This window comes from Anabrus simplex, chromosome 3, assembly GCF_040414725.1.
Source record: "Anabrus simplex isolate iqAnaSimp1 chromosome 3, ASM4041472v1, whole genome shotgun sequence".
NCBI classification, from domain to species: Eukaryota; Metazoa; Arthropoda; class Insecta; order Orthoptera; family Tettigoniidae; genus Anabrus; species Anabrus simplex.
This window is the reverse complement of record NC_090267.1, coordinates 169,970,880-169,997,953: the sequence shown is the minus strand read 5'-3', so window position 1 is coordinate 169,997,953 and position 27,074 is coordinate 169,970,880. Positions and strand designations below refer to the sequence as shown.

Below are 27,074 nucleotides of genomic sequence, written 5' to 3'. Positions count from 1 at the left end.
AAGCTACGAAAAAGTTAAAGATGAGAAACATGAAGTACTAGGTGTAAGGCTCATTTCTAAAGATAATAGGCAACTTAATGTCTTTGGAGTGTACAGACCGGGAAAGGGTAGTTCTGACACGGATTCAGAATTATTTGATAAGATAATCAGTTATGTGGGAAACGACATGGAAAGGAATGTGATTGTAGCAGGAGATCTTAATTTACCAAATGTCAGTTGGGAAGAAAATGCGAACGACAGGAAGCATGACCAACAAATGGCAAATAAGTTAATATGGGAAGGATAGCTGATTCAGAAAGTGACGGAACCAACTAGAGGGAAAAATATCCTGGACGTGGTGCTGATAAAGCCAAATGAGCTCTATAGGGAAACTGAAGTAATAGATGGTATTAGTGATCACGAAGCTGTTTTTGTCGTGGTTAAAAATAAATGCGATAGAAAGGAAGGTTTCAAAAGAAGGACTATTAGGCAGTACCATATGGCTGATAAAGAAGGCATGAGGCAGTTTTTAAAAAGTAACTAAGATCGATGGAAAACGGTAAATAAGAATGTAAACAGACTCTGGGATGGGTTTAAAGCAATTGTTGAGGAATGTGAAAACAGGTTTGTACCTTTAAAGGTGGTAAAGAATGGTAAAGACCCACCTTATTATAATAGAGAAATAAAGATACTAAGAAGGAGGTGCAGATTGGAAAGAAATAGAGTTAGAAATGGCTGTGGAAGTAAGGAGAAATTGAAGGAACTTACTAGGAAATTGAATCTAGCAAAGAAGGCAGCTAAGGATAACGTGATGGCAAGCATAATTGGCAGTCATACGAATTTTAGTGAAAAATGGAAGGGTATGTATAGGTATTTTAAGGCAGAAACATGTTCCAATAAGGACATTCCAGGAATTATTAATGAACAAGGAGAGTGGGTATGTGAGGATCTTCAAAAGGCAGAAGTATTCAGTCAACAGTATGTGAAGATTGTTGGTTACAAGGAAAATGTCCAGAGAGAGGAGGAGACTAATGCTAAAGAAGTATTAAAATTTACATATGATAACAACGATATTTACAATAAGATACAAAAGTTGAAAACTAGAAAAGCAGCTGGAATTGATGAGAATTCTGGGGATATAAAAACGACAATGGGTTGGGATATATTAAAATATCTGAAGTACTTATTTGATTATTGTTCGGATGAAGGAGCTATACCAAATGAATGGAGAGTTGCTATAGTAGCCTCCGTATATAAAGGAAAGGGAGATAGACATAAAGCTGAAGATTACAGGCCAGTAAGTTTGACATGCGTTGCATGTAAGCTTTGGGAAGGCATTCTTTCTGATTACATTAGACATGTTTCCAAATTAATAACTGGTTCGATAGAAGGCAATTTGGTTTTAGGAAAGGTTTTTCCACTGAAGCTCAACTTGTAGGATTCCAGCAAGATATAGCAGATATTTTGTATTCTGGAGGTCAAATGGACTGTATCGCTATTGAACTGTCTAAGGCATTTGATAGGGTGGATCATAGGAGACTACTGGCAAAAATGAGTGCAATTGGACTAGACAAAAGAGTGACTGAATGGGTTGCTATATTTCTAGAAAGTAGATCTCAGAGAATTAGAGTAGGTGAAGCTTTATCTTTTTTTTTTTTTTTTTTTTTTTTTGCTAGGGGCTCTACGTCGCACCGATACAGATAGGTCTTATGGCGACGAAGCTTTATCTGACCCTGTATTAATTAAGAGGGAAATTCCTCAAGGCAGTATTATTGGACCTTTATGTTTTCTTATATATATCAATGATTTGGTTAAAGGAGTGGAATCAGAGGTAAGGCTTTTTGCGGATGATGATATTCTCTATAGAGTAATAAACAAGTTACAATATTGTGAGTAACTGCAAAATAACCTCGATAATGTTGTGAGATGGACAGTAGGCAATGGTATGATGAAAAACGGGGTTGAAAGTCAGGTTGTGAGTTTCACAAATAGGAAAAGTCTTCTGAGTTTTAATTACTGCGTTGATGGGGTGAAAGTTTCTTTGGGGGATGATTGTACGTATCTGGGTTTTAATATAAGGAAAGATCTTTATTGGGGTAATCACATAAATGGGATTGTAAATAAAGAATACAGATCTCTGCATATGGTTATAAGGGTGTTTAGGGGTTGTAGTAAGAATGTAAAGGAGAGGGCGTATAAGTCTCTGGTAAGACCCCAACTAGAATATGGTTCCAGTGTATGGGACCCTCACCAGGATTACTTGATTCAAGAACTGTAAAAAATCTAAAGAAAAACAGCTCGATTTGTTCTGGGTGATTTCCGACAAAAGAGTATCGTTTAAAAAAATTTGCAAAGTTTTGGCTGGGAAGAACTGGGAGAAAGGAGACGAACTGCTCGACTGAGTGGTATGTTCCGAGCTGTCAGCAGAGAAATGGCGTGGAGTGGCATTAGTAGACGAATAAGTTTGAGTGGCGTCTTTAAAAGTAGGAAATATCACAATATGAAGATAAAGTTGGAATACAAGAGGACAAATTGGGGTAAATATTCATTTTTAGGAATGGGAGGAAGGGTAGTTCGGGATTGGAATAACTTACCAAGGGAGATGTTCAATAAATTTCCAATGCCATTGAAATCATTTAAGAAAAGGCTAGGAAAACTACAGATAGGGAATCTGCCACCTGGGCGACTGCCCTAAATGCAGATCAGTATTGATTGATTTGATTGAAGTGCATTAAAACAATAATTACATAGGGTGAGTATAGAGTATAGAAAACTCCCCTACCGGGCGAGTTGGCCGTGCGATTAGGGGCGCGCAGCTGTAAGCTTGCATCTGGGAGATGGTTCCAGTGTATGTGACCCTCACCAGGATTACTTGATTCAAGAACTGTAAAAAATCTAAAGAAAAACAGCTCGATTTGTTCTGGGTGATTGTTTACGTTAGGTGATAATAGGAACAAATATTAACAAATTATGATTTTTTTAAGTACTCAACCAACAGCGTATTAACGTAATGAAAAACAAAATTCTGTACTATCTGGATTGTCGAAGCTTAGTCCGTTGTCACCAAACACTATTTCACGATATATAACAGTGTACATATAATAATAATAATAATAATAATAATAATAATAATAAGAAGAAGAAGAAGAAGAAGAAGAAGAAGAAGAAGAATAAGAATACATATACTTTACATATAATACTAATAATAATACTAATACATATAATAGTAATACTGTACATATTTACGCATGATTTAAGTGATTTGATAGAATCTGTGGATGTTCTTGTAGAACGAAACATGTCATTCTTTATATAATAGTGCGTATTTTAACAGGATGTCTATAGTGTTACAATTTTTATTGAAATTTTGTGTTTTTGACAGATTGGAAAGTTTTTTATGTCCTATTTGACTAAGTCGACGCTAGAAAGTATGCTTCATTCTTAACAAATTTCCTATCCCATCGTGGCCATAATAACTACCTCTGTCGGTGCGACGTAAAGCAAATTGGAAAAAACGTAAAGAATCCTTCAATTCAACGGATCTTTGGTTGCGTCAAAAAAATTTGACCACATTTTCTACAACTTAGAAAACTAACTTTTCTGATTTTATTATGTGTTGTGGATGCTTTTATTTCCATCTACGATCGAAGCAGAACTTAAGCACATGGTATATAAAATGAGAAACAAACAGTGAGTTGGGATTAGCTGTTGCATATCAAAACAGATGTGTCCCCTTGTAAAATTTCCTATGGATACACTGCTCAATATTAATATTTGTGTTCTCCTCCCTGTGACAGGAATAAAGTCCTGGGCTTGTCGTCTGGGATTGAAGTGACAGGAGAGATCAGATTCCGCATGGCGCTCTGCCTCCTCCTCGCCTGGATCATCGTTTATCTCTGTCTCTGCAAAGGTGTGCAGTCGTCAGGAAAGGTGAGTGGATTGTATAGTTATTAGTACGCTTGAAATATATTAAGATAAAATGTATTATATCTTCATTGGCAGTGGACTTTTAAAATACCTTCCTATAAACCTGACCTTCCTATAAACCTGAGATAGGGTAGACCGCGGCTGTCCCGCCCGAAATAAGCAGACGTTCTAGTGAGCAGCCACATTGCGCATGTGACATCTCCCTTTGCATTCAGAGTGACCATTAGTCCCTGTGCTACTAGTTCTATCGTTTGTCTGAGACTTACAGTTTGAGTGTTGGGAAAGAAAGGAAGAAAACTGTAAGGTAAGTAGTTTGTATTGCAAATCTTGTCTTCATAAATAAATATTGTGCTTGCAACTTTAGCCATAGCACCCACAGGAGCGGTTATTTTTTCCCGGAAGCTAGCCATCCGAAGGTAGTCTGAAAGTTAAATTACATCTCGAAAGAGCAGGTAGCGCATTTCCTTTGTCACAAATCTCGCAACACGTGCGTAGCTGCCTGTCAGTATTTGGGACTACTCCGCCCAGAAATATGGGGGCTAATCCGCCCACTCAACACTTCTCTTTATTATTAACCTTCTTCTTGTTTCGTTATGCCCATTCATAGAACGCGTTGTCCGGCACCATGGCTAAATGGTTAGCGTGCTGGCCTTTGGTCACAGGGGTCCCGGGTTCGATTCCCGGCAGGGTCGGGAATTTTAACCATCATCGGTTAATTTCGCTGGCACTGGGGCTGGGTGTATGTGTCGTCTTCATCATCATTTCATTCTCAAGACGACGTGCAGGTCGCCTACGGGAGTCAAATCAAAAGACCTGCACCTGGCGAGCCGAACATGTCCTCGGAGACTCCCGGCACTAAAAGCCATACGCCATTTCATTTCATAGAACGCTTTGGAATTTGTTCATTGACTTGATGATTTTCGCCTTCCTATTCTTCCAAAATCTCTTCATGAACGCACTGTATTGCATCTTCCGTTCTTCTGACCACTTTGTACCAGTCCTGCTGCTAGTTTTGACCACATATGTGTGTTTATTTACTGAAGTCCTAGAGTTTGAGACTTTTTATGATGTCAACTCTGATGATCAATTCATTTAGGTCCCCTCTTGTTTCCTCGAGCCAATTTATTCTCCTGTTTTGGGAATTAATTACATTGAAAAATCATTTTGTGAGTCTATTATTATCCATCATAAAAATGTATCCAAAAAATTTTAAACGTCTCCTCCGTACGCTATTGATGAAACTACCCGTGTAACTATAGTGGTCTGCAGTTCGCCTTTTGATCCTAATACCATTTTGTTGTTTGGGGTCAACAATTTTCCTAAGAATTTTACGGGTTTTTTTTTCTTTTTTTCAATATCTGCAGTTTTAGAATGACCACCTAAATTTAAGGTTTCTGATGCATGTAGAGCTTCCGGTAGAATAACTGTTTTGTAATATTTCAATTTAGCATTATTATTATTATTATTATTATTATTATTATTATTATTATTATTATTATTATTATTATTATATTGCAACTATTACCTAGGACCTGAAATAAATGAGCAACAGTCGGACAAACTTTTCAAGGTTTCCAGAGCACAGGTATGTTTCTGTTCAACCCGTTCACTATTTCCAAACACAATATTTCACATTCAAAGTATTCTCAACCAGTCATTTCTGAGCAGGCTACTATTTCAATAAGCGATATTCTATGACCTCCGGCGTCACCTGTTTTACCAACAATAGGAGAAAAGAAGTCTCCCTTCTGCTCAGTAATTCTGACTCCAGAAAAAAGCAATCTATCAGAGAAGAGCAGAATAAATCAAGAAACCGAGCACCTGACATCAGACGCAAACATTCGAAGAGGCAAGGGCAAAACAGAGTTTAAAATTCGATAAAGGAAATAAAGGAAAGGTTACCAAGAACTGTTGACTGCATTACATGAGCAAATTGGCTCCTTCTGGTAGAGCAATCTCTGTTACAGGATACGTATGAGAATCTACATGAACGATATTAACACAGTCTACAGCGAGGCGGTGTCCACTGCCAATATCATGGTAAATTAACACGTTAATACTGTGTTTTTATTTGTATTTCTCCTAAAGGAAATTAACACATGACATTTTAGTATTGTATAATTTTTGCTCATACTTTATTTCAAGGATGTAGCTTGGCACCGTATTACTCTGTATTCATCAGACCGAAGCTCTGGTTTCAAAAAATAGATTATGTGCTACAGCCGCTACAGCCTTTACCCTTAAATTCAAAGCATTGCATATGTGCAAAGGAGAATTTACTCACTTGTTATATCTGTTTTACGATTTTGCAAGTGTGCATTTACCTCCACCTTACAGACGGAATCCCTAGGGTTCATTAGTATATTAAAAAATAATATTTTATTTCATGATTTTTCTTCCTAATCAGCTGGTGCGGTTTAAACTTTAAACAGTTAAGATAAAACAAATAAAATGTTGTTTACCTCAGAGAATTCGTAAGCAAGAACATCCCTGTGGCAGTAGCTACAGTAATCGTACAGCCTTGTATATACCGGCACGTAAAACATTCAAAACTCTTAACATTTTGACTGATCCAAATAAATAAAAAAATATTTATTTCGACAAATGTTTTAAAAATATTTTTCTGATAATAATGTATTACTTTTGGAATGAAAAACCATCATATTTATGCGCATTTAAGGGTTAAGTTTTCTTAAACGCTGTAACAGTAGTCACTGCGGTTGATAAACTTAACCATAATAGGTATTTTATTTGATCCTGTACATTTTTATTGTTTTCGGAGATAGCAAGGTGCCGGAATTTTGTCCCGTAAGATCCTTTTACTTTATTGTAATTGAAAATTATTTATTCATTCCATGCATGTTTCAGGAACATTATGCATTCATCATAAGGTGGACCCAATACAAACTATTTTAAATAGTTATTTAATAGAGTAGTCATTGCGTCACACCTGCTGTGTACCATTTACGTACCCCAGTTCATAACCACAACTTGCAATACATATTTTATCAATTTTGATGTGACGATACTATACTGTATGATGGCGAAAATGCATGTCTGTAATTGGTTGTAACCTGTTACGTCTTCTGTGATACCACTCTGCCATTTTCTCTCAGACTAAAATAGCCTCTTGGACCAATCAGAAATGCAATTCTCCAGCGACAACAATAAGGGTGGACATAATTTGTACAGTACATAAGCTTGATTAGAAAACTGGATTCCGTTCTACACGAAAGGCTACTGTGTTATAAGATAAATCTCACTAACTGCCTTCTGTACGGTTTTTGCATTCTACGAGGCAGCCTACACCAAGTTATATGCACATATCATTGATGTTAGATGTCGCGTGAGATATGGCTAAGAGACGTATATTTCCTAGCAAGTTGCATAGGCTCAAGACAAAATAGGCGCAACTGATTCATCCTGTGTAATAGCGATTTCTGACTCGGTGAGGAAAGCAACGGGACACTATCTCACTCTTCATTGCCCTTCATTTCACTGACACATGACGTCGCTGTTACTCCAAAATCTTGAAACTCCATTGACCATCGAAATCGAGGTACAGGATGTACTGAATGAAAAATATCTATTTATTTGTCATAAGTACGTACAGAGTTCTCCTCCATATTCACAGACACAATACATATGGCTACCTAAATGCATGGATGAGTTAATTAATGAATGATTCCATGATTGAATTGTCATGCACGTATGAATGAATAAACACTTATCTCCCAGTCACGGATAACCACCAACTGAGGAGAGAGCATTCGAGTCATGGATAAATGCATGGGTGGATTTTTGAATGAATGCCTGAATAACTCTATAATCTACCTTAATTTGTGACTCCTTACACGGGCGGAAAACCACATGAAAGGGCCACGCCTGTAACTACTGCCCGGTCGTGTTATCCACCTCTGGTAAGAAAAAGAGCCACCTTCCCAGGGATAACACTCCCGGGCCTTTCTCCTGAGGCCCAAAAGGAAGATCCTCACCTACTCTAGCAGCTGTCAAACACTAAATTCTCACCATTCCATATTTCAGCAGGGCACATGTAAGCGGAAATCCTGCTCCCCATGTGCCCCCCTCCCTTTCTTCTACCTCGACATTTTTCCTGGTGCAATAGCTGACACTTGAACGAAAAATATCAATCCTTAAATTTCCATGGAGTCGCATGATGCAATACATGTCGATTTTAGTGCTAATGAAAAGAATTACATTAAATTGAAATGCTGATATTTCTGTTAATACAAACCGTAGTAAATTCATGCCTTGGACATGACTTCAGACATTAAAACTGTCCTTGGTTTTACATTCAACTAACTACATTTTTATTGTTTTCGGAGGCACCAAGGTGCCGGAATTTTGTCCCGTAAGATCCTTTTACGTGCCAGTAAATCTACCGATCACACTGTCGGCAGTCCTAAAGATGGTTTTCCGTGGTTTCCCATTTTCACACCAGGGAAATGCTGGAGTTGTACCTTAATTAAGGCCACGGCCGCCTCCTTCCAATTCCTAGGCCTTTCCTATCCCATGGTCGCCACAAGACCTATCTGTGTCGGTGCGACGTAAAGCCACTAGCAAAAAAGAAAAAATATACCGATGGCGAGAAGTTCGACAGCAAAGCTTACTCGCATATGGAAAGACACCTCCATTACTCTAATGACGAAACTTATGCTTTTTGTGGACACTCATTTTCCCTTTTCCACCTAAACAACAGAAACCTGGACTTCGAAGACGACAGACTGCCGCAGGATTGACTCTTTGGAAATGTGGTGTTAATATTGCGAATATCTTGGACGGGTCCACCTTGAAGCACCTCGGCATCAAAATGGACTATCAACACTTACCAAACAACAACAGCTCAGGTACTTCTGTCACATTGCCAGAAGACCCAGCGGACTGGAGAAGATGATCACTGGAGGGAATGTCGCTGGACTGAGTCTCAGAGGACGTGCTCCATTGAGATGAATGGATCATCTCAAGAGCCTAACTGGAGACAACCTCCAACAACCAGTTCACCATGGCCAGGACAGAGAATCGTGGAGACAGGTCCTACACGATGTCACTGCAGCCTTAAGGAGAATGAGCACCTTCAAATATCACAGGACTGAGTAAGAATCGAACCTGTCTAGTTGGGCTCAGAAGGACATCACTCCACAGCCCGAGCTACTCAGCGCAGCTCTTCAGACATTAAATTGGTCACACACCGGGCGAGTTGGCGGTGAGGTTAGGGGCGCGCGGCTGTGAGCTTGCATCCGGGAGATAGTGGGTTCGAATCCTACTGAAGATGGTTTTCTGTGGTTTCCCATTTTCACACCAGGCAAATGCTGGGAATGTACCTTAATTAAGGCCACGGCCGCTTTCTTCCAACTCCTAGGCCTTTCCTATACCATCGTCGCCATAAGACCTATCTGTGTCATTGCGACGTAAAGCCATTAGCAAAAAAAATAGTCACAAAACCACGTAGACTTACCTCCAAGTGATCTGATAATGAATTAATGTTTACACCTCGTATATCCACTTCTTATTATATACATAATTTCCAGTTTTGAATTATTTGTATCACAATACAGTAATCTGACTGCATCAACATGGTACTTATTAAGAGTTTTCTAATTCCTGTCGAGACTTTACGTAGTTTTGTCCTTCCTAAGAAACTTTGATTACCGGAGATACGAGGTTTTATATTAATAATTACAACGGTTTCCTATCACAGCTGATGGTAAAGCTGTTGGGGAATCAATGAACAAAAACCTACATACATACATACATACAAACGTGGCATTGCGTGTGATGACTCCAATGCAGCCCCGAAGAATAGCAGTTCTCAATAGACAACAGGGAGTTAAAAAAACACTATAGGCCTATTCACCAGAAGCCATAAACAACACAGCGAAATAAACAGAAGCCTTTCAAGGCCCTCTTTCAAGAACAGCGCATAATTGACAATGGTAATTTCTTTCCGCTTTCCCCTAGAGTGTAATTTCTGAAATTCGTTGGCATTTTTCTGTCTTATTAACGCATTGCACTAAATGCGAGCTAAAAACTAATAACAATAATAATAATAATAATAATAATAATAATAATAATATTTTTTTGCTAGGGGCTTTACGTTGCACCGACACAGATAGGTCTTATGGCGACGATGGGCTAGGAAAGGCCTAGGAGTTGGAAGGAAGCGGCCGTGGCCTTAATTAAGGTACAGCCCCAGCATTTGCCTGGTGTGAAAATGGGAAACCACGGAAAACCATTTTCAGGGCTGCCGATAGTGGGATTCGAACCTACTATCTCCCGGATGCAAGCTCACAGCCGCGCGCCTCTACGCGCACGGCCAACTCGCCCGGTATAATAATAATAATAATATAATGTCGTTTGTATTACGTCGCACTAACCATTTTTAAGGCTTTCGGAGTTGCCCAGGTGCCGCAAAGTTGTCTCTCTTGAGCTATTTACGTGTCGGTAAATCTACCGATACGAGGCATTGAGCCTATCACCGGACTGAACCGGGATCGAACCCGCCAACTTAAGTTCATAAGGCCAGCGCTCTATCGCCTGAGCGTCTCAGTCCCAGTATTAAGACTTAAAACATGACAGTCACTTTATGCTTAATGTCATCTTTACTGAGTATTCTTTAAATCATCACCTGGTTGTGTATACATAAAATATTAAAGGTTCCAACCCAGCTGAGTCAAGCAGAACAATTTCTAGAATAAACTTGACTTCTAATGCTGAAATGTTTTGGGTAGAGCTGCATTTTTACCAAAAATTGTAATTGCACCTCAATTGATTGGTAAATTATTTACTTTTTATATTAAAATACGTTGCTAATTTTATGCACACACACGCACAGTAAACACAAAATAATCAATAACAGTTTATCTTTAAGACCTAGGGAGTTCTAGTTTTCACCAATACAATTTAGTTTTAATACTAATAACCCCACGCTTATCACATGATTTGATATTGGAAAATTATAAGGGCAGATGACCATCTACTTTTATATATATTTTTTTTTGCTATTTGCTTTACGTCGCACCGACACAGATATGTCTTATGGCGACGATGGGATAGGAAAGGCCTAGGAATTTTGAAGGAAGCGGCCGCGGCCTTAATTAAGGTACAGCCCCGGCATTTGCCTGGTGTGAAAATGGGAAACCACGAAAAACCATCTTCAGGGCTGCCGACAGTGGGGCTCGAACCCACTATCTCCCGATTACTGGATACTGGCCGCACTTAAGCGACTGCAGCTATCGAGCTCGGTCTACTTTTATAAGGAGGTGTCCTTATACTTTCCTAAGCCCGTCCTCCAACTCTATTTTGGAACATGCTCAAAAATTGAATTCAATGTTATCTTATCAGTAACATCGTCGTACAATTCTATATATTAATTGATGTGTCATTTCAAGGCATGACAGTGGAATAACTCTGTTCAGTGATAGTAGATAATCTTCCCCAATAGTGAAAGTTGTTTCCTTTATACTTTCAGGTCGTGTACTTTACCGCTCTCTTCCCGTATGTGGTGCTGGTGATTCTTTTCGTGAGGGGAGTCACACTGCCTGGAGCTTCCAATGGCATCCTCTTCTACCTCACCCCAGACTGGAAACGACTAGCAAATGCAGGCGTAAGTAATAATTCGGAACTTCATAAGTTATCAATCACTCTAAAGCAGGGGTTTCCAAATGGCGGCCCGGGAAACCATATTTTACAAAATACAAGGGTTTTTAAAAGAAATATTTTAAGAAATGTGAAGAAAATTTACAAAAAAAAAATTCCATAGCTCGTTCAAAAATTTAGGTTACATTTTATACTCTTTATAGACTCAAGTCAGAACTTATTCATTCTTTAATATTATTTACAGCTTTTAAGTATTCACTTGGTCTGAATAGATTTTTAATTTAAAAAATTAAAATCCAAATTTCGGCGGAAAATGAGCCCTCTCACAAATGCCAGTGCTTGGTATTAATCATTATAAAAATGGATATGGGATCCATACTAATTCTTGAACTCCATGCCAGCCTCACTGTAGACATTTTATGCAAAGTAGCATGCAGTGAATACCAAGGAATACTTGATTGCCATTGATGTAAAAAGCGGTTTCAGTTCTTCGTTCTTCCCTCATTGGTAGTATTGGCTAGTACACTGTGCTGCACACTTGAATAAATTTTCAGGTAAGAACTCCTGGTAGTTCATTCCTGGCATCGTAGGCTCTTGCAACTGAATATCATTGTTCTGTTGACACTACTCCCACTATATTGTCCTTCTTTAAGACTTGTTTTGTCTACGTTATTAATTTCAGTTTGTCTTTAGGGTCTTTTTACTTTTTGTCATTTGTCAAATAATTCAAATGAACTGACATTGTTGGGCGCTTTTCTTCTAAATTCAATTGCCCTAGGTATAATAGGACATTAATAATGTAATTTCTTGGTGTGACATTAATAATTTGTCTTTGAATATTAGTAAATGTAAATACATGACGTTTACCATGAAGAAGGAATATGATGTCTCAGCCTATCATATAAGGGGGGAAAAATTGGATAGAGTTTTAACGTTTAAGGAATTTGGTATAATTTTTGACAGTAAGCTAATGTTCAAAGATCATATTAATACAATAACAAAGAATGCTAACCGAATGCTAGGATTTCTGATAAGAACTTCGAGACCATTTACCCAGCCGTCTGTACTGAATAAATTATACATTACCGTAGTACGGAGCATACTGGAATATTCTGTAATAATTTGGAGCCCGTATACAAAGCAACAAGTGAATGCTATTGAAATTGTACAAAACAAGTTCCTACGTTATCTTTATTTCAAAACTTTTAAAACTTTTTGCCCTTTCGACACATCAACCCAGTTATTAAGGAATTTATTTCTATTTCCTTCATTGAAAATCAGACGGTCCCTAATTTCTATACAAATACTAAGAAAAATTGTAATAGGACGATTTGATTCTATGGATCTGTTAAAACGCATTTCATTCCATGTTCCGCAGACAAGATCACGTCAGCACCAATTATTTTATGTTCAAAGGTCAAAAACTTTGCATCAGTCAAATTCACCTTTTGTAAAAATGACAACGCTTTATAACACTATAACCAAAGAAATCGATATATTCACCGAATCGGATAATGAATTCAATAAGAAACTAGAAGCCTGCTTTTACAATTTGTAAATTTTTAATAATTCCTTCTTTTTGGTACTCACCATATTTCCCAGTGTACTCACTCATGTTTTAAGTTTCTTTGTTTTTTTTTTGTATTGTCTTTTGCTTTGTATTACCGTGTGATATCGTAGTGAATTTTTCATTTCCTATAAATTGTAAATGGTATCAGATTTAATGTTAATTTTGTTCTTTTTTTTTTGTTGATTTTTAACTTTGTTTTCGTTAAACTTTAACTTCATAGATACAGATTGTTAATGAATGTCAAGAAGGTACTTAATTGGGTGTAAAACCTGTGTACTTTCAGATCAATAAATAAATAAATAAATAAATAAATAAATAAATAAATAAATAAATAAATAATAGTGTTTATGTTTAATTTCACTCTTTCGTGCAACTGTAAAATAGAGATTTAAGCGATTAAAATGATTAAATCTTCACTTCAATTGAACTATGCATATGATTCCATACCGGCACCTTTTTTCAATTTGCGGAATTTTACTAAAATTGGCCTGCTATTAATGTGCGGCCCACGATCATGCCTAAAGTTTCAAATGTGGCCCCCAACCCCGTACAAATTGTAAACCCCTGTTCTTAAGAATAATAACGAACTAGAAAGATTCCAACGTAAAGAATAGACGAATGAAAGTGTTCAGATGAGATCTGTAACACTCCTTCCAAAACAAATACTACTAAAGATAATTCACGGTCACATTGATTTCCTTGTGTAACTGTGTTAGGAGCTCTGTGGAGAACGCGATGTAATGACTCTTGGATCTCCTAAGATCGATGCGTAGCTTAGAGAAGTGATTACTTAGGCACATGTCAGGACGGATTTTCTCCCACGGATGAATATTTCCATTAATCTTTTGGTTCGCTTTAATCTTAATATATTAGTGATAACTGTAAAATACTAGCTATAGCACTCGGCTCTGCTCGGGCACTTATGTTTAATTTTATGATTATTGTATTAACTGTCTGAAAAGATTTTGTTTTCAGATTTCTTTATTGTTTACGAACTCTTTTTTTATTTAGAATTTTTTATATGTGTTTAATTTTAAGTTAAACTATTTCCTTGTGGCAGCTCAGACTGTCCGGGAAGTAGCTAAACCTTTCAAACAAATAATAAAAGTAAGTTATAACTGTACGTATTTACGCCTCGCGCAATAGATATGATGTACACGATTCCAACTGTCACTGGGGCTGTAACCAATCAGGCTAGGGGCCCCGAAAAATGTGGACTCAACACAAATAACGGTCATTTTGGACATATTCTTGTTCACCCCTTCTCAACCCCCATGCCAATGGAGGCTAAGCTTTGACTTGAACGGCATCTAGAGTGTCACAATTCATCTCAGCGACCACGAAAGCCGTGGATTCGACACTAATAACGGTCATTTTTGCTTATTTTTACATTTTACTTTTATGCCACCCCCTTCCCACTCTCATCCTTAGGGGTGCTAGAGGTGGTTTACCCCCACAGTATAAAAGTAATAAGTATACCAATTTTCACTAGAGGTGCTAGAGGTGTCTTACCCTCACAGTATATTTTCCAGATAGTAGGCCTAAATCCTGTGTGTATCAGGTTTGGTTGAGAGCTGTGCTACTCATCTTTTACCTACTATTCTTTTTCACCCCTTCTAACTTCCATTCCAACTGGGGATGAACTTTGACTTACACGGCATCCAGAGTGTCACACGTCATCTTAGCAACCCCGAAAACTATGGATTCGACGCTATTATCGCATTTCACCCCCTCCCCTAACGGTGCTAGGCGTGCCTTTCCCCCATAAAAGTCAAAGACAAAGTCACCTCCATACATGCCATGAAGGCCCTTGGAGGAGTGGAAGGTAAAGGCTTCCACCATTGCTAACCGCGGCACGTGATGAGGTAGAGTGGTTAGCTCTACACCCGACCGCTTTTGCCCCCAGAAATTAACCTGGTACTCATTTTTGGTGTAGGCTGAGTGAACTCAGGGCCATATGCACCTCCGGAAGTGGAAATCTCGTTTCTTAAATTTTACAACTTCCTGACGGGGATTCGAACCCACGTCCTTCCGCGCGAACCGAGCACACCTTTACCGCCTCGGCCAGGCAGTCCCTAAGCCTTTCCCCCATAGTTTTTTCAAATAGTAAATGATATTTATACCTGTTTTAGTTGAGAACTATGCTGGAACACATTGTACCAGGAACGCACAGTACATGCCGTTTATTAAGAGCCATGTCCTATAATTAACACGCGTGCCGAGAAGCTCGCTGTGTTTACATCTGCCAGGACGAGGCAGCGAGTGAGCGAACAACTGTGCGTGACGTAGCAGGAGCAAGGCAGATTAGCCCACCCAACTCATCAAACTACCTCGTGGCGAGAAATGAAATCATCTGGAATCCATTAGTCATGCATTCGAGAATTTTCGGATCAGAAATTTACAAAACTTTTTTAATAATGGTCGTATCGTCTTGGGAGATATGCTATTCTGTAGCCAATCACAAGAACGTCTCTGTTGTCAAAGCTCAAGAAAATCCATCGAGGGATTTTAAAGTAAATCCACTTTTAAATAATCACGTTATCATACGACGTTTAGTCCTTGACAGTATAAAAGACGGGGCTACTCAAGGATAGAGAGACATTCTTCGGCAAGGGCTCTGCCTCGTCAATCCCTGTGTTATTCTGTCCATCGGAAAGTAAAGTCAAATGACGACGTGGTGATTGTAAAACGCGACTTGTAAATTCTCACGCCGAGAATTGAACTTAGTATAATTCTCGAACTGTGGAACTTAATGCTTCTTCGATCAAAAACCAAGTGAAGTGTTTAACTTAATTCGTTGCTGTTCAAGTGTTAGAACATATTTCAATAACTGTAATATTTGAAAGTATTTGAGACATCTCACCGTTATAACACAAGCGTTTGCATATTTCTTGCCATTCAACACTTAAGTACTAGTGATAAACTTTGAGTACGATAGACTGCGCCAACCGTACTAATAAATATGAGTGATTTAAACTGATAATCCATTACGGTGTTAATCTTAACTGGGTTTGAACTGACTTTTACACGCAATTGTATATAATTGCTTCTGAATATTCTTCAGTGACTTTGTTATTTTATGAGACTCACTGTGACAATAGTGACTGACTGGTTATTATTTATTTCAACGCTATTAGCAGTGTCGTACACTTTTCTGTGTGTCAATTGAGACAGTATTATTTTTACCTTGTGGTAAGTAACCACAGACAGTGTACAGCAACTGAACTGTGTTTATTTTCATCGTTTTTCAGTGGTAAATAACCATAAACTGTGTTCCATCGTTATTTCATTTTTGGTAACATTTTCCTATCTTAAATCTATGTTATCCGCATTTTCAACTTTAACATTTTGAAGTGGCAGTCATTAATTTATATCTGCAAGTGTCAAGTGAAGTTTATTGGCATATTCCAAACAAAGTGTTGTCTGCCTATATAAATTAAAGGCAATAATTTGAAAATTTTGGTGGCAAGTGATTGTGAACGTGTCGGGAGACTGCACTACTGTGGAAATTCGTATAAAGCTAAATCACGAGTGATTACCCGCATCAAGATCGCCGTAGACCTCCGAGAAATTCGAGACCTTCAGGTACGCGGTACGGATTCGATTCCATGGTGGCGAGTGGACGTGGGAGCATGAATCCAACCCCATGGTGACGAGAGGACCCTGGAGTACGAGTTTCCTGGAGAACTATTCTGGGAGACGATTCGCGAGATGGAGGTTCATTGTACCAAGGTGATATGAATTTCAAACTTGTCAAAATTTTGCATAAACAGAGAGTTTAAAGTACATCTTCACTTATTGTAGATAGAACCTATCCTCCTGTACTAATCCCTAGCTATTTTTGCCTAGGAAGCGCCTTGAAAACTTTAATTCCTACTCTTTTCAAATAACAAGTTAGTACGGGCTATCTTTTGCTGGTACAATGCACACATACATCGATAATCTCGGTCATATTTGGGCATTTTCTTCTTACCCCCTATGCCGATGGGGGCTGAACTCTGACTTAAATGGCATACGGCATACGGCATCCTGAGTGTCATTGTTCATCTCAGTGACCCTGAGAACTACGTATCCGACACTATTTTCGACTTTTTACGTGCTACCCCCTTCCCACTCCCACCTCTAGGGGTGTTAATCGAGGTGGCTTACCCCCACAGTGTAAAAGTCATAAGTGTACCAATTTTTGGTTGAAATTGCTCCAGTGGTTTAGAAGGAGATATGGAAAGGTACTTCATAAAAATGGAGGCGTGTTCCCATCCTCCTATATACAGCAGACTATTATTTTAATATTTCATCCCCTTTCCACCCCCACCCGTAGGGGTGTCTTACCCTACAGTTTTATTTCCCAAACAAAAAGTCATATGTGTATCATGTTTGGTTGAGAGCTATGCTGGAACATGTACACGTACATCCATGATCTGAGACATTCTTTTTCACCCCTTCTAACCCCTATCCCGATTGGAATGAACTTTGACTTAAACGGCATCCAGAGTTTCGCAGTTCATCTCAGCTACCCCAAAGACTATGAATTCGCCACAAATAGCTGTCATTTTCGGAGTTTTACATTTAACCCCCCTTCCTTTAAAGGTGCTAGGGGTTTCTTGCCCCTACAGGATTTTTTTCCAGATAGATATACTGTATGTGTATCAAGTTTGCTTGAGAGCTATCCTGGAACATATACACATTCAGCCGTAATGTCCGTCATTTTCGATGTTTTCTTTTTTCACACCTTCTCACCTCTTATGCCTCGGGGACTGAACTTGGATTTTTATAAATATATAGAAGATAGGAAAAGAAGATACAGTAGAAGAAGATGAGTTGAAACACATCCTAACCTTCACGTAACCGTTGGGTAAGCAACCCGCTGATCAGACTTGTCGTACAGTTTACTTACCTTCCCCTATTTAATTTTTCACTCCTTCACCCCCTACGCCGAACTACCCACCAGATTTCGTTCTAACCACTTCCTAAAGAACTTCTCAGGAGCAATAAGAACAAAGTGTGAAATTTTCAGCGAAATCAGTCAAGTAATTCTTGAGTCTATTAATCTCAAATATACCAGCATCCACTTAGATATATTGACTGAGAAACAGAATTCTGGAAGGACCCTGTCATCACTTACGTGACAAAACTCCTGCTGCTCAAATACGCTGGTTTTCTCAATATTATAGAATAAATCAGAAAAACTGAGTAGTAAAGGAGTCTGATCGCATAGACCGAAAAACATGCAAAAATATCTACTGTATAATCTAGGAATTGAAAATTTCGGAAGATATGAGGTGTGGAACCAAACGAGAGCTAGTAACACGAGAAAAGTAGAATAGGACATCTTGACCTGGCGTTACTATGGTTACGGCTGGACATTCCTTGATCAGTTTCCAAGATCGAGGAGTTTCTGGACATATCTCGGAAACGGTTGATTCTAGGAACTTAAAATGTTGTTTCTGGAACCCCGCAGTATGGTTTTTCGCAGTGAGGGGCAAAAAATAAGCTGTTTAGGTCCTTCTACGACAACTCCTATGTTTAGTTTATTTTCTGGATATATTGTTCTGTGTTCCCTTACCCCTTACGACATGGAGTTTGATTTTGAATTTGACAATATAACTACATCTACGACCCGTCCGAATGCATCATGCACCGTGATGTAAATTTCGGTTCTGATTGGTGGAGGCGTGTATATTTGTATAACGAACACACAAACTTACTGTACTTTTAATTGTATAGATATAAATTAAGACGGCACTAACATAAGGCGCATAGGAGGGAAATGACCAGAGGAATAAACGGAGGTCGATGGATTTACAATAGTCCACCTCTGTGGTGTAATGGTTAGCGTAATTAGCTGCCACTCTCGGAGGCCCGGGTTCCATTCCCGGCTCTGCCACGAAATTTGAAAAAGTGTACGAGGACTGGAACGGGGTCCACTCAGCCTCGGGAGGTCACCTGAGTAGAAGGGGAGTTCGATTCCCACCCCAGCCATCTTCGAAGTGGTTTTCCGTAGTTTCCCACTTCTCCTCCAGGCAAAGCCGGAATGGTACCTAACTTAAAGCCACGGCCGCTCCCTTCACTCTTCCTTGTCTGTCCCTTCTGATATTTCCATCCTTCTACAAGTTCCCTGTTCAGCATAGCAGGTGAGGCCACCTGGGAGAGGTACTGGTCCTCCTCCAAAGCTGTATCCCCCTGACCCGAAGTCTCACACTGCAGGACACTGCCCTTGAGGTGGTAGAGGTGGGATCCCTCGCTGAGTCCTAGGGAAAATCAACCCTGAAGGGTAAATGGATTAGAAAGAAAAAAGAAAGACATTTACAATTTACAGGAAAATTTATAACAAACATGTTGTAACTGATAAAACATATATATGCAAATTAAACTCCTGAGTTCCGTACGCAGCTCAAGCACATAAATATAATGAAAAAAATGGGCGGAAGCAGTGCCGTTCACTTTAAAGGCGTCTGGTCTTGTCTGGTGGTGTTGGTATTGGTGTTCATAGACACATCCCCGCCTGACGAAACAGTAGTATCCACGGGCACACTCAAGGCGCTCGCGCTCGAAGCCACACGTGACGCTTATGCTTTTTTTTTTTTTTTTTTTTTTTGCTTTACGTCGCACCGACACAGATATGTCTTATGGCGACGATGGGACAAGGAAAGGGCCAGGAGTTGGAAGGAAGCAGCCGTGGCCTTAATTAAGGTACAGCCCCAGCATTTGCCTGGTGTGAAAATGGGAAACCACGGAAAACCATTTTCAGGGCTGCCGACAATGGGGTTCGAACCTACTATCTCCCGAATACTGGATACTGGCCGCACTTAAGCGACTGCAGCTATCGAGTTCGGTGACGCTTATGCTGACGATATCGACGTTGCGCCTCGAAATATCATTATGTGGCAATGTTTAGGGAGAAAATACTGACCTGCAGCACACGTCTCACTTACAACAAAAATTCATGGATAAAGTTCATGCAATACTAAATCTTAGATAACAGAGCCTTTCTGGTCAGAGTTCCGAGCTGAAATATATAACGGTTTGTTTTAGGTACAACGATGATATTCTGTTCAACGCTGCGCACTCGATTTTGGTCCTGCAGAGCTGATTTTGGTCTCATTTTGTTCGTAATTTTTTCCTCTTATCAATTGTGGAAATTTATCAAACTTTCTTCAGCTTATCCCAGTTATTTCTGGGGTCTTTTTTAATGATATTTGTTCGTGGCGTCGACCTCTACAGATCTTTTGCCACTACTTTCCCCATTTGAGAGAGACCTGCGTGTAAGTGGAATTGTGAAAGTGTAGAGTGTTGAATGTGAGGAAAGGAACGTTAAGGACGACACAAACACCCAGTCCCCAGGCCAGGGATATTAATCAGTACAATTAAAAGCCCCTGACCCGGCCGGGAATTGAACCCGGGGCCTCCGGGTGACAGGCGGACGCGTTGCCCCCTACACCGCGGGGCCGGACTATTTCTGGTGTCACTGAAGCCACCTAGGTTAATTTTTGTTTTGGCCGTGGGTTTAAGACCTTATGCCCTTCCTGACGCCGCGTGATTTTTAAATGAAAATCTCGACCCAGAATCGACCGGAATTCGAACCTCGGCCATCCGGGTGAGAAGCAAGCACTAACTCCACCATGAAAATTTGTCAAACATTTCACAAAATATTTTTTCAAAGAGACGTCCGTCGCTAACAGCTTCGCCAACTGAAATTATTTTAAGTAAAATGAAATGGCGTATGGCCTCCGGAGAGGTCTGGTGCGGGTCTTTTTCTCGTAGACGGCCTATTGGGCGAACTGCATGTCTGTGAAGATGAGAGCCCTACCTAGGATGATTTCTGATGCTGAAAACGCCACACACACCCAGCCCCCGAGCCATTGGAATTAACCAATTAAGGTTAAAATCCCGGACCCTGCCGGGGATCAAACCCGGGACCCTCTGAACCGAAGGCCAGTACGGTGACCATTCAGCCAACGAGTCGGACATTATTTTAAGTAGTTTTGTAGGATAATATATAGGCTTCCAAACGAAATATCTTTTTTTTTTAATTGGACTGACGGTTCGGATGTTATAACGAGGCGGGCTCAGTGGCTCAGACAGTTGAGGCGCTGGCCTTCTGACTTAACTTGGCAGGTTCGATCCTGGCTCAGTCCGGTGGTATTTGAAGGTGATCAAATACTGTACGTCAGCCTCGTGTCGGTAGATTTTTACAATTTACAATTTGCTGTATGTCGCACCGACACAGGGAGGTTTTATGGCGACGATTGGATAGGAAAGGCCTGGGAGTGGGAAGGAAGCGGCCTTTACATTAATTAAGGTACAGCCTCAGCATTTGCCCGGTGTGAAAATGGGAAACCATAGAAACCCGTCTTCAGGGCTGTCGACATTGAGGATACAAGCTCACAGTTGCGCGCCCCTAACCATAAGGCCAACTCACCCGGTATCGGTTGATTCATTGGCACGTTAAAGAACTCCTGAGGTACTAAATACCGGTACCTCGACGTCTCCGAAAAACGTAAAAGTAGTTTATGAGACGTAAAGCCAATAACATCATTAGTTGTAACGATTGTCCTCGAGTGCGGTACCGCCTAAATGGGGTCCATTTTGGCGCCAATTTCGTTTTGACGGGTAATGTGACAGAATTTGTTGGTATCGAAATTGTGGTTTAAAGAGTTGTTCTTCGCAACGGTATAATTACAATGATGATATCGTAATAGATACAGAAGTATCAGCGTTGCAAAATAACGTCACGTTTTGCAACGAGCGTTTCAGCGCTACGCGCCCATGGCCGGACCGAAAAGAAAGACATTTTCACGTCAAAATATGTTCTCAAGGAACATTCACCGAAAGAAGCATTCTATTATTATTTATATTCATAACAGCCAACGGTCAAACATATATGGCGAAAAAGGCAATATTAAAATAACAATCAAATGGAAAGCGCGAAATATCTATAAGGTAAGTGAATCACTCACTACATAACTGCGTAATTGATAAATAACCTCCTTGTACACTGTAACGCGTGATATCTGTAGCAAAATAGTTCACACCATTCACAAATACATTCTGGAGACGGCTCTTGAAACACAGTGCAATAATTCTTCGTTTAAAAATAATTACAAACGAAGTCGGTAGTACAGTTAAGTAGCTCGCACATATTATTAATTCCGTGTTTTAGAAGTTATAAAAAGTAATAAAATACATTAAGAATGAATTAATAAAAAATAATGCTACTGTAGATGTACGTTAATAATGAGTATTCGTTACCAACTGTATATCTAGATCTGAAATTAGGTTTTATTCACTGAAATCGGATATTTGTTATCGATACTAAAATACCATGTACCGTAATGCAAAAAGTCATTCAAACGAATTAAGAATTCTAACAAAAATGAAGCACTTTATATGATGACAAAGGTTCGCTGCGAATAGAGTATTATAAAGCTTAGTTTATAAAAAGGTTTGTGGAATGAAAGCTGTAAATCGTAATAATCTATAATGAAAAATTGCATATGTACCTGTATGTTTGCTTTAACCAATATTTATTTACAGGTTTGGGGAGATGCAGCGGTGCAAATATTCTTTGCGTTAAGTCCAGCCTGGGGTGGCTTGATAACATTGGCTTCCTACAACAAGTTCACAAACAATTGTTACAAGTAAGTATTTTAACATATAGCATGTTTGTTAGCATCATATATCAAAAAATATGGCTCATTCGTTTACAAATCGTCGTCGCCGTAAGACCTATCTGTGTCGGTATGACGTAAAACAACTAGCAAAAAAAAAAGTTTACAAATCGAATATCATTATACGAACATTCCATAATGAACGCAGTTTGTAATACAATGGGTCTACATTTTTTTAATCCATTTAACTGACGCTTGATTTGGAAGGAGTTCATACAAAATTCATGTTAATTACAGTTCTCCAAAAACATGTCTTCTTCCTCTACTTCTTCTTCTTCTTCTTCTTCTTCTTCTTCTTCGTCTTCTTCTTCTTCTTCTTCTTCTTCTTCCTGATCTTTTCCCAGTTGTTTCGGATCGACATGTGTGTGGATTTGGCCCAGTTTTATACCCGATGCCCTTTCTCAAGCCATTCCTACATTAATTGAATACTCTGTCTGCCTCTGCGGTGTAGTAGTTAGTGTGATTAGCTGCCACCCCCGGAGGCCTGGTTTCGATTCCCGGCTCTGCCATGAAATTTGAAAAGCGGTACGAGGGCTGGAACGGGGTCCACTCAGCCTCGGGAGGTCAAATGAGTAGATGTGGGTTCGATTCCTGCCTCAGCCATCCTGGAAATGGTTTTCCGTGGTTTCCCACTTCTCCTCCAGGCAAATGCCGGGATGGTACCTAACTTAAGGCTACGGCCACTTCCTGCCCTCATCCTTTCTATCGCTTCCAATCTTCCCTCCCTCCAAAAGGCTCCTGTTCAGCATAGCAGATGAGGCCGCCTGGGCGAGGTACTGGTCATTCTCCCCAGTTGTATCCCCCGACCCAAAGTCTCACGCTCCACCACACTGCCCTTGAGGCGGTAGAGGTGGGATCCCCCGCTAAGTCGGAGGGAAAAACCAACCCTGGGAGGTAAACAGATTAAGAAAGAAAGAAAGAAAGAAAGAAAGAATAAATGTTGAGTACTTGAAATGTTTTAACCTATGTTACAACAGTGAGTGAAAGATATAAGGTTTGGAAAAACCAAACCAAACCAAACCAAACCCCATGTCACTACAGCCCTTGAAGGGCCTTGGCCTACCAAGCGACCGCTGCTCAGCCCGAAGGCCTGCAGATTACGAGGTGTCGTGTGGTCAGCACGACGAATCCTCTCGGCCGTTATTCTTGGCTTTCTAGACCGGGGCCGCTATCTCACCGTCAGATAGCTCCTCAATTCTAATCACGCAGGCTGAGTGAACCTCGAACCAGCCCTCAGGTCCAGGTAAATATCCCTGACCTGGCCGGGAATCGAACCCGGGGCCTCCGGGTAAGAGGCAGGCACGCTACCCCTACACCACGGGGCCGGCAAGGTTTGGGATAAGGATTACTTAAACTGAGAATTACGGCTGAGTACTACTACTCTACTACTTACCCTTGGTAGCATAACGTCGATGATAATAATATGATAATTAGAAGAAGGAGGGTGAGGAGGATTGTATTGAAAGTGACGTTAAACACGTCGGATTAAATTAAGTGTAACTACGGTCCAAAACCACCTGCTGATGTTTCCTAATGGATATTTGTTGCATCTGTCATTTGAAAAAGGCCAGAGCAAAATGCAGCTTCCACTGAAATCTGTTTCTTTTGCGGCTTCGACAGCTGCTGACGTATGGGTGGTGCTGAGAAATGAAATTCTGAACACAACTAATACGGCTGAGTGTTGTACAAGGTGCTACTCATAGGACCAGGTGAATGATCAGCGTAGTGCTTCTTCGGTTCATAGGGCCTTGGGTTCGATTCCCGGCCGGGTTGGAGACTTTAACTTAAGTGGTTAATTCCTTTGGCTCGGGGACTGGGTGTTTGTGTTGTCCCCAACACCCCTACAACTCACACACCACACATAACACTATCCTCCACCACAATAACACGCACTTACCTACACATGGCAGATGCCGCCCACCCTCATCGGAGAGTCTGCCTTACAAGGACTGCACCCGGCTAGAAATAGCCACACTAAATTAAATTAGTATAGGACCAGATTGTGCTACAATAGAATGTTCTGGCTCAGTAAGGAAAACAGTGGCAAACTACCTCATTTCTCATTATGCTTGTACACCTCATTATGGTGTTGTCATCTGATTTCGCGCTTATCCTATAAATGCACAACCTTTGGTGGTGCTATTTGAGGATCCAGCCAGCCTCCGGGCTGAAGACTTAAGAAGGTTCAAAACAAAAGTGCATTTCTTCTGGTGGTGTGATAGCCGAGTTCCATCGTCACTGACTTCTCATTAAGGCGGTTGCGGTTGGAATCCCAGCCAATGCAAGTAGGATTTATGAAGTAAAGGACACGTCCCTGTTGTTCGAATCCAACATAAAACTGGAGGCCCCAAGAGTATGATCATGATATCAACAGAGGCATAGAACTATGGGTTTGCTTTGTAATTTTTCCTTCGCCGTTAACTTACTCTTCTTCTTCTTCTTCTTCTTCTTCTTCTTCTTTGCTACCGCTTTTTCCCACACCTGTGGGGTCGCGGGTGCAAACTCCGTCACACATATGGACTTTTATTTTTTTGCTAGTTGCTTTACGTCGCACCGACACAGATAGGCCTTATGGCGACGATGGGACAGGAAAGGGCTAGGAGTGGGAAGGAAGCGGCCGTGGCCTTAATTAAGGTACAGCCCCAGCATTTGCCTGGTGTGAAAATGGGAAACCACGGAAAACCATTCTCAGGGCTGCCGACAATGGGGTTCGAACCTACTATCTCCCGAATGCTGGATACTGGCCGCACTTAAGCGACTGCAGCTATCGAGCTCGGTACATGTGGATTTGGCCCTGTTTTACGGCCGTATGCCCTTCCTGATGCCAACCCTATATGGAGGGATGTAATCACTATTGCGTGTTTCTGTGGTGGTTGGTAGTGTGGTATGTTGTCTGAATATGATGAGGTGAATTTTGGGATGGACACATACATCCAGTCCCCGAGACAGAAGAATTCATCAGAAGTGATTAAAATCCCAGACCCGGCCGGGAATCGAACCCGGGACCCTCTGAACCGAAGTCCAGTACGCTGACCATTCAGCCAACGAGTCGGACTTAGCCTTAACTTACTCTATACTTCATGTTTTCAGGGACTCACTGATCGTGGCAATTTCCAACATTCTGACCTCATTCTTCGCGGGACTCGTCATCTTCTCCGTCATTGGCTTCCTGGCGCACGAGCTGAACGTTGAGGTCACCAAGGTGTTGGACCAGGGAGCAGGCCTCGCCTTCATCGTCTATCCTGAAGTGGTGACTCGACTTCCCGTCTCACCTCTCTGGTCCTTGCTCTTCTTCGTGATGCTTCTTACTCTGGGTCTCGACTCACAAGTAAGTCAATATCTGACACTAAACTTAGTTCTCGAGCTTGGTAAACAAACTGAGACTACACCAAAATTTCATAGCAGTATATTACCATGATGTTAAAAAAAAAGTTTGGATGGAGGGATAATCGAAGATAAGGGTTTAAATTCCTACCATTAGGAAAATAGTGAAGGTTCACCAAAATTTGGAATTAGAGGGTTGGAACCACAGATTTACAAAAAAAATTATTTTATTAAATTTAAAAACTTGTAAGAAAGGAAGAAGTAGTGAATATAATAATCATAAATACTTGACGTCCGCCTCTGTACTGTAGTGGTTAGTGTGATTAGCTGCCAGCCCCGGAGGCCCTGGTTCGATTCCCGGCTCTGCCACGAAATTTGAAAAGTGGTACGAGGGCTGGAACGGAGTCCACTCAGCCTCTGGAGGTCAAATTAGTAGAGGTGGGTTCGATTCCCACCTCAGCCATCCTGGAAGTGGTTTTCCGTGGTTTCCCACTTCTCCTTCAGCCAAATGCCGGGATCATACCAAATTAAGGCCATGGCCGCTTACTTCCCTCTTCCTTGTCTATCCCTTCCAATCTTCCCATCCCCCACAGAGCAGGTGAGGACGCCTGGGCGAGGTACTGGTCAATCTCCCCAGTTATATCCCCGACCCAAAGTCTGAAGCTCCAGTACACTGGCCTTGAGGCGGTAGAGGTGGATCCCTCGCTGAGTCAGGGAAAAACCAACCCTGGAGGTAAAACAGATTAAGAAGAAGAAGAAGAAATACTTGACATTGAAAAACAGTGAAACTGCAGGTAAATTTTACAAAAGTCCATGAAAGGCAATTAAGAAACAATTGAATAGAAGAACTAACCATTGAAATTGAAAATCAGTTGAGACTGCGTTAAATCTTACGAAATTGTCATGAGGCAAAGGACTCGGAATTCTCATTATATTTGACATCCCATTATTTTTGATTCGGCTGGGTGTCGGCTCAACTATATCTTCGC

The 27,074-nt window shown here is 40.4% G+C and overlaps 1 protein-coding gene across 1 annotated transcript in view; it reads left to right on the top strand.

Annotated features, from left to right (window-relative positions):
- Nucleotides 1-27,074, top strand: part of GlyT (Glycine transporter) — a 778,762-nt gene that overhangs the window by 707,193 nt on the left and 44,495 nt on the right. The window contains exons 5-8 of the mRNA XM_067143829.2: nt 3,777-3,909; nt 11,396-11,530; nt 22,628-22,731; nt 25,852-26,089. Of these exons, the coding sequence (XP_066999930.1) occupies nt 3,777-3,909; nt 11,396-11,530; nt 22,628-22,731; nt 25,852-26,089 (610 nt within the window). The remainder of the gene's footprint in view (nt 1-3,776; nt 3,910-11,395; nt 11,531-22,627; nt 22,732-25,851; nt 26,090-27,074) is intronic.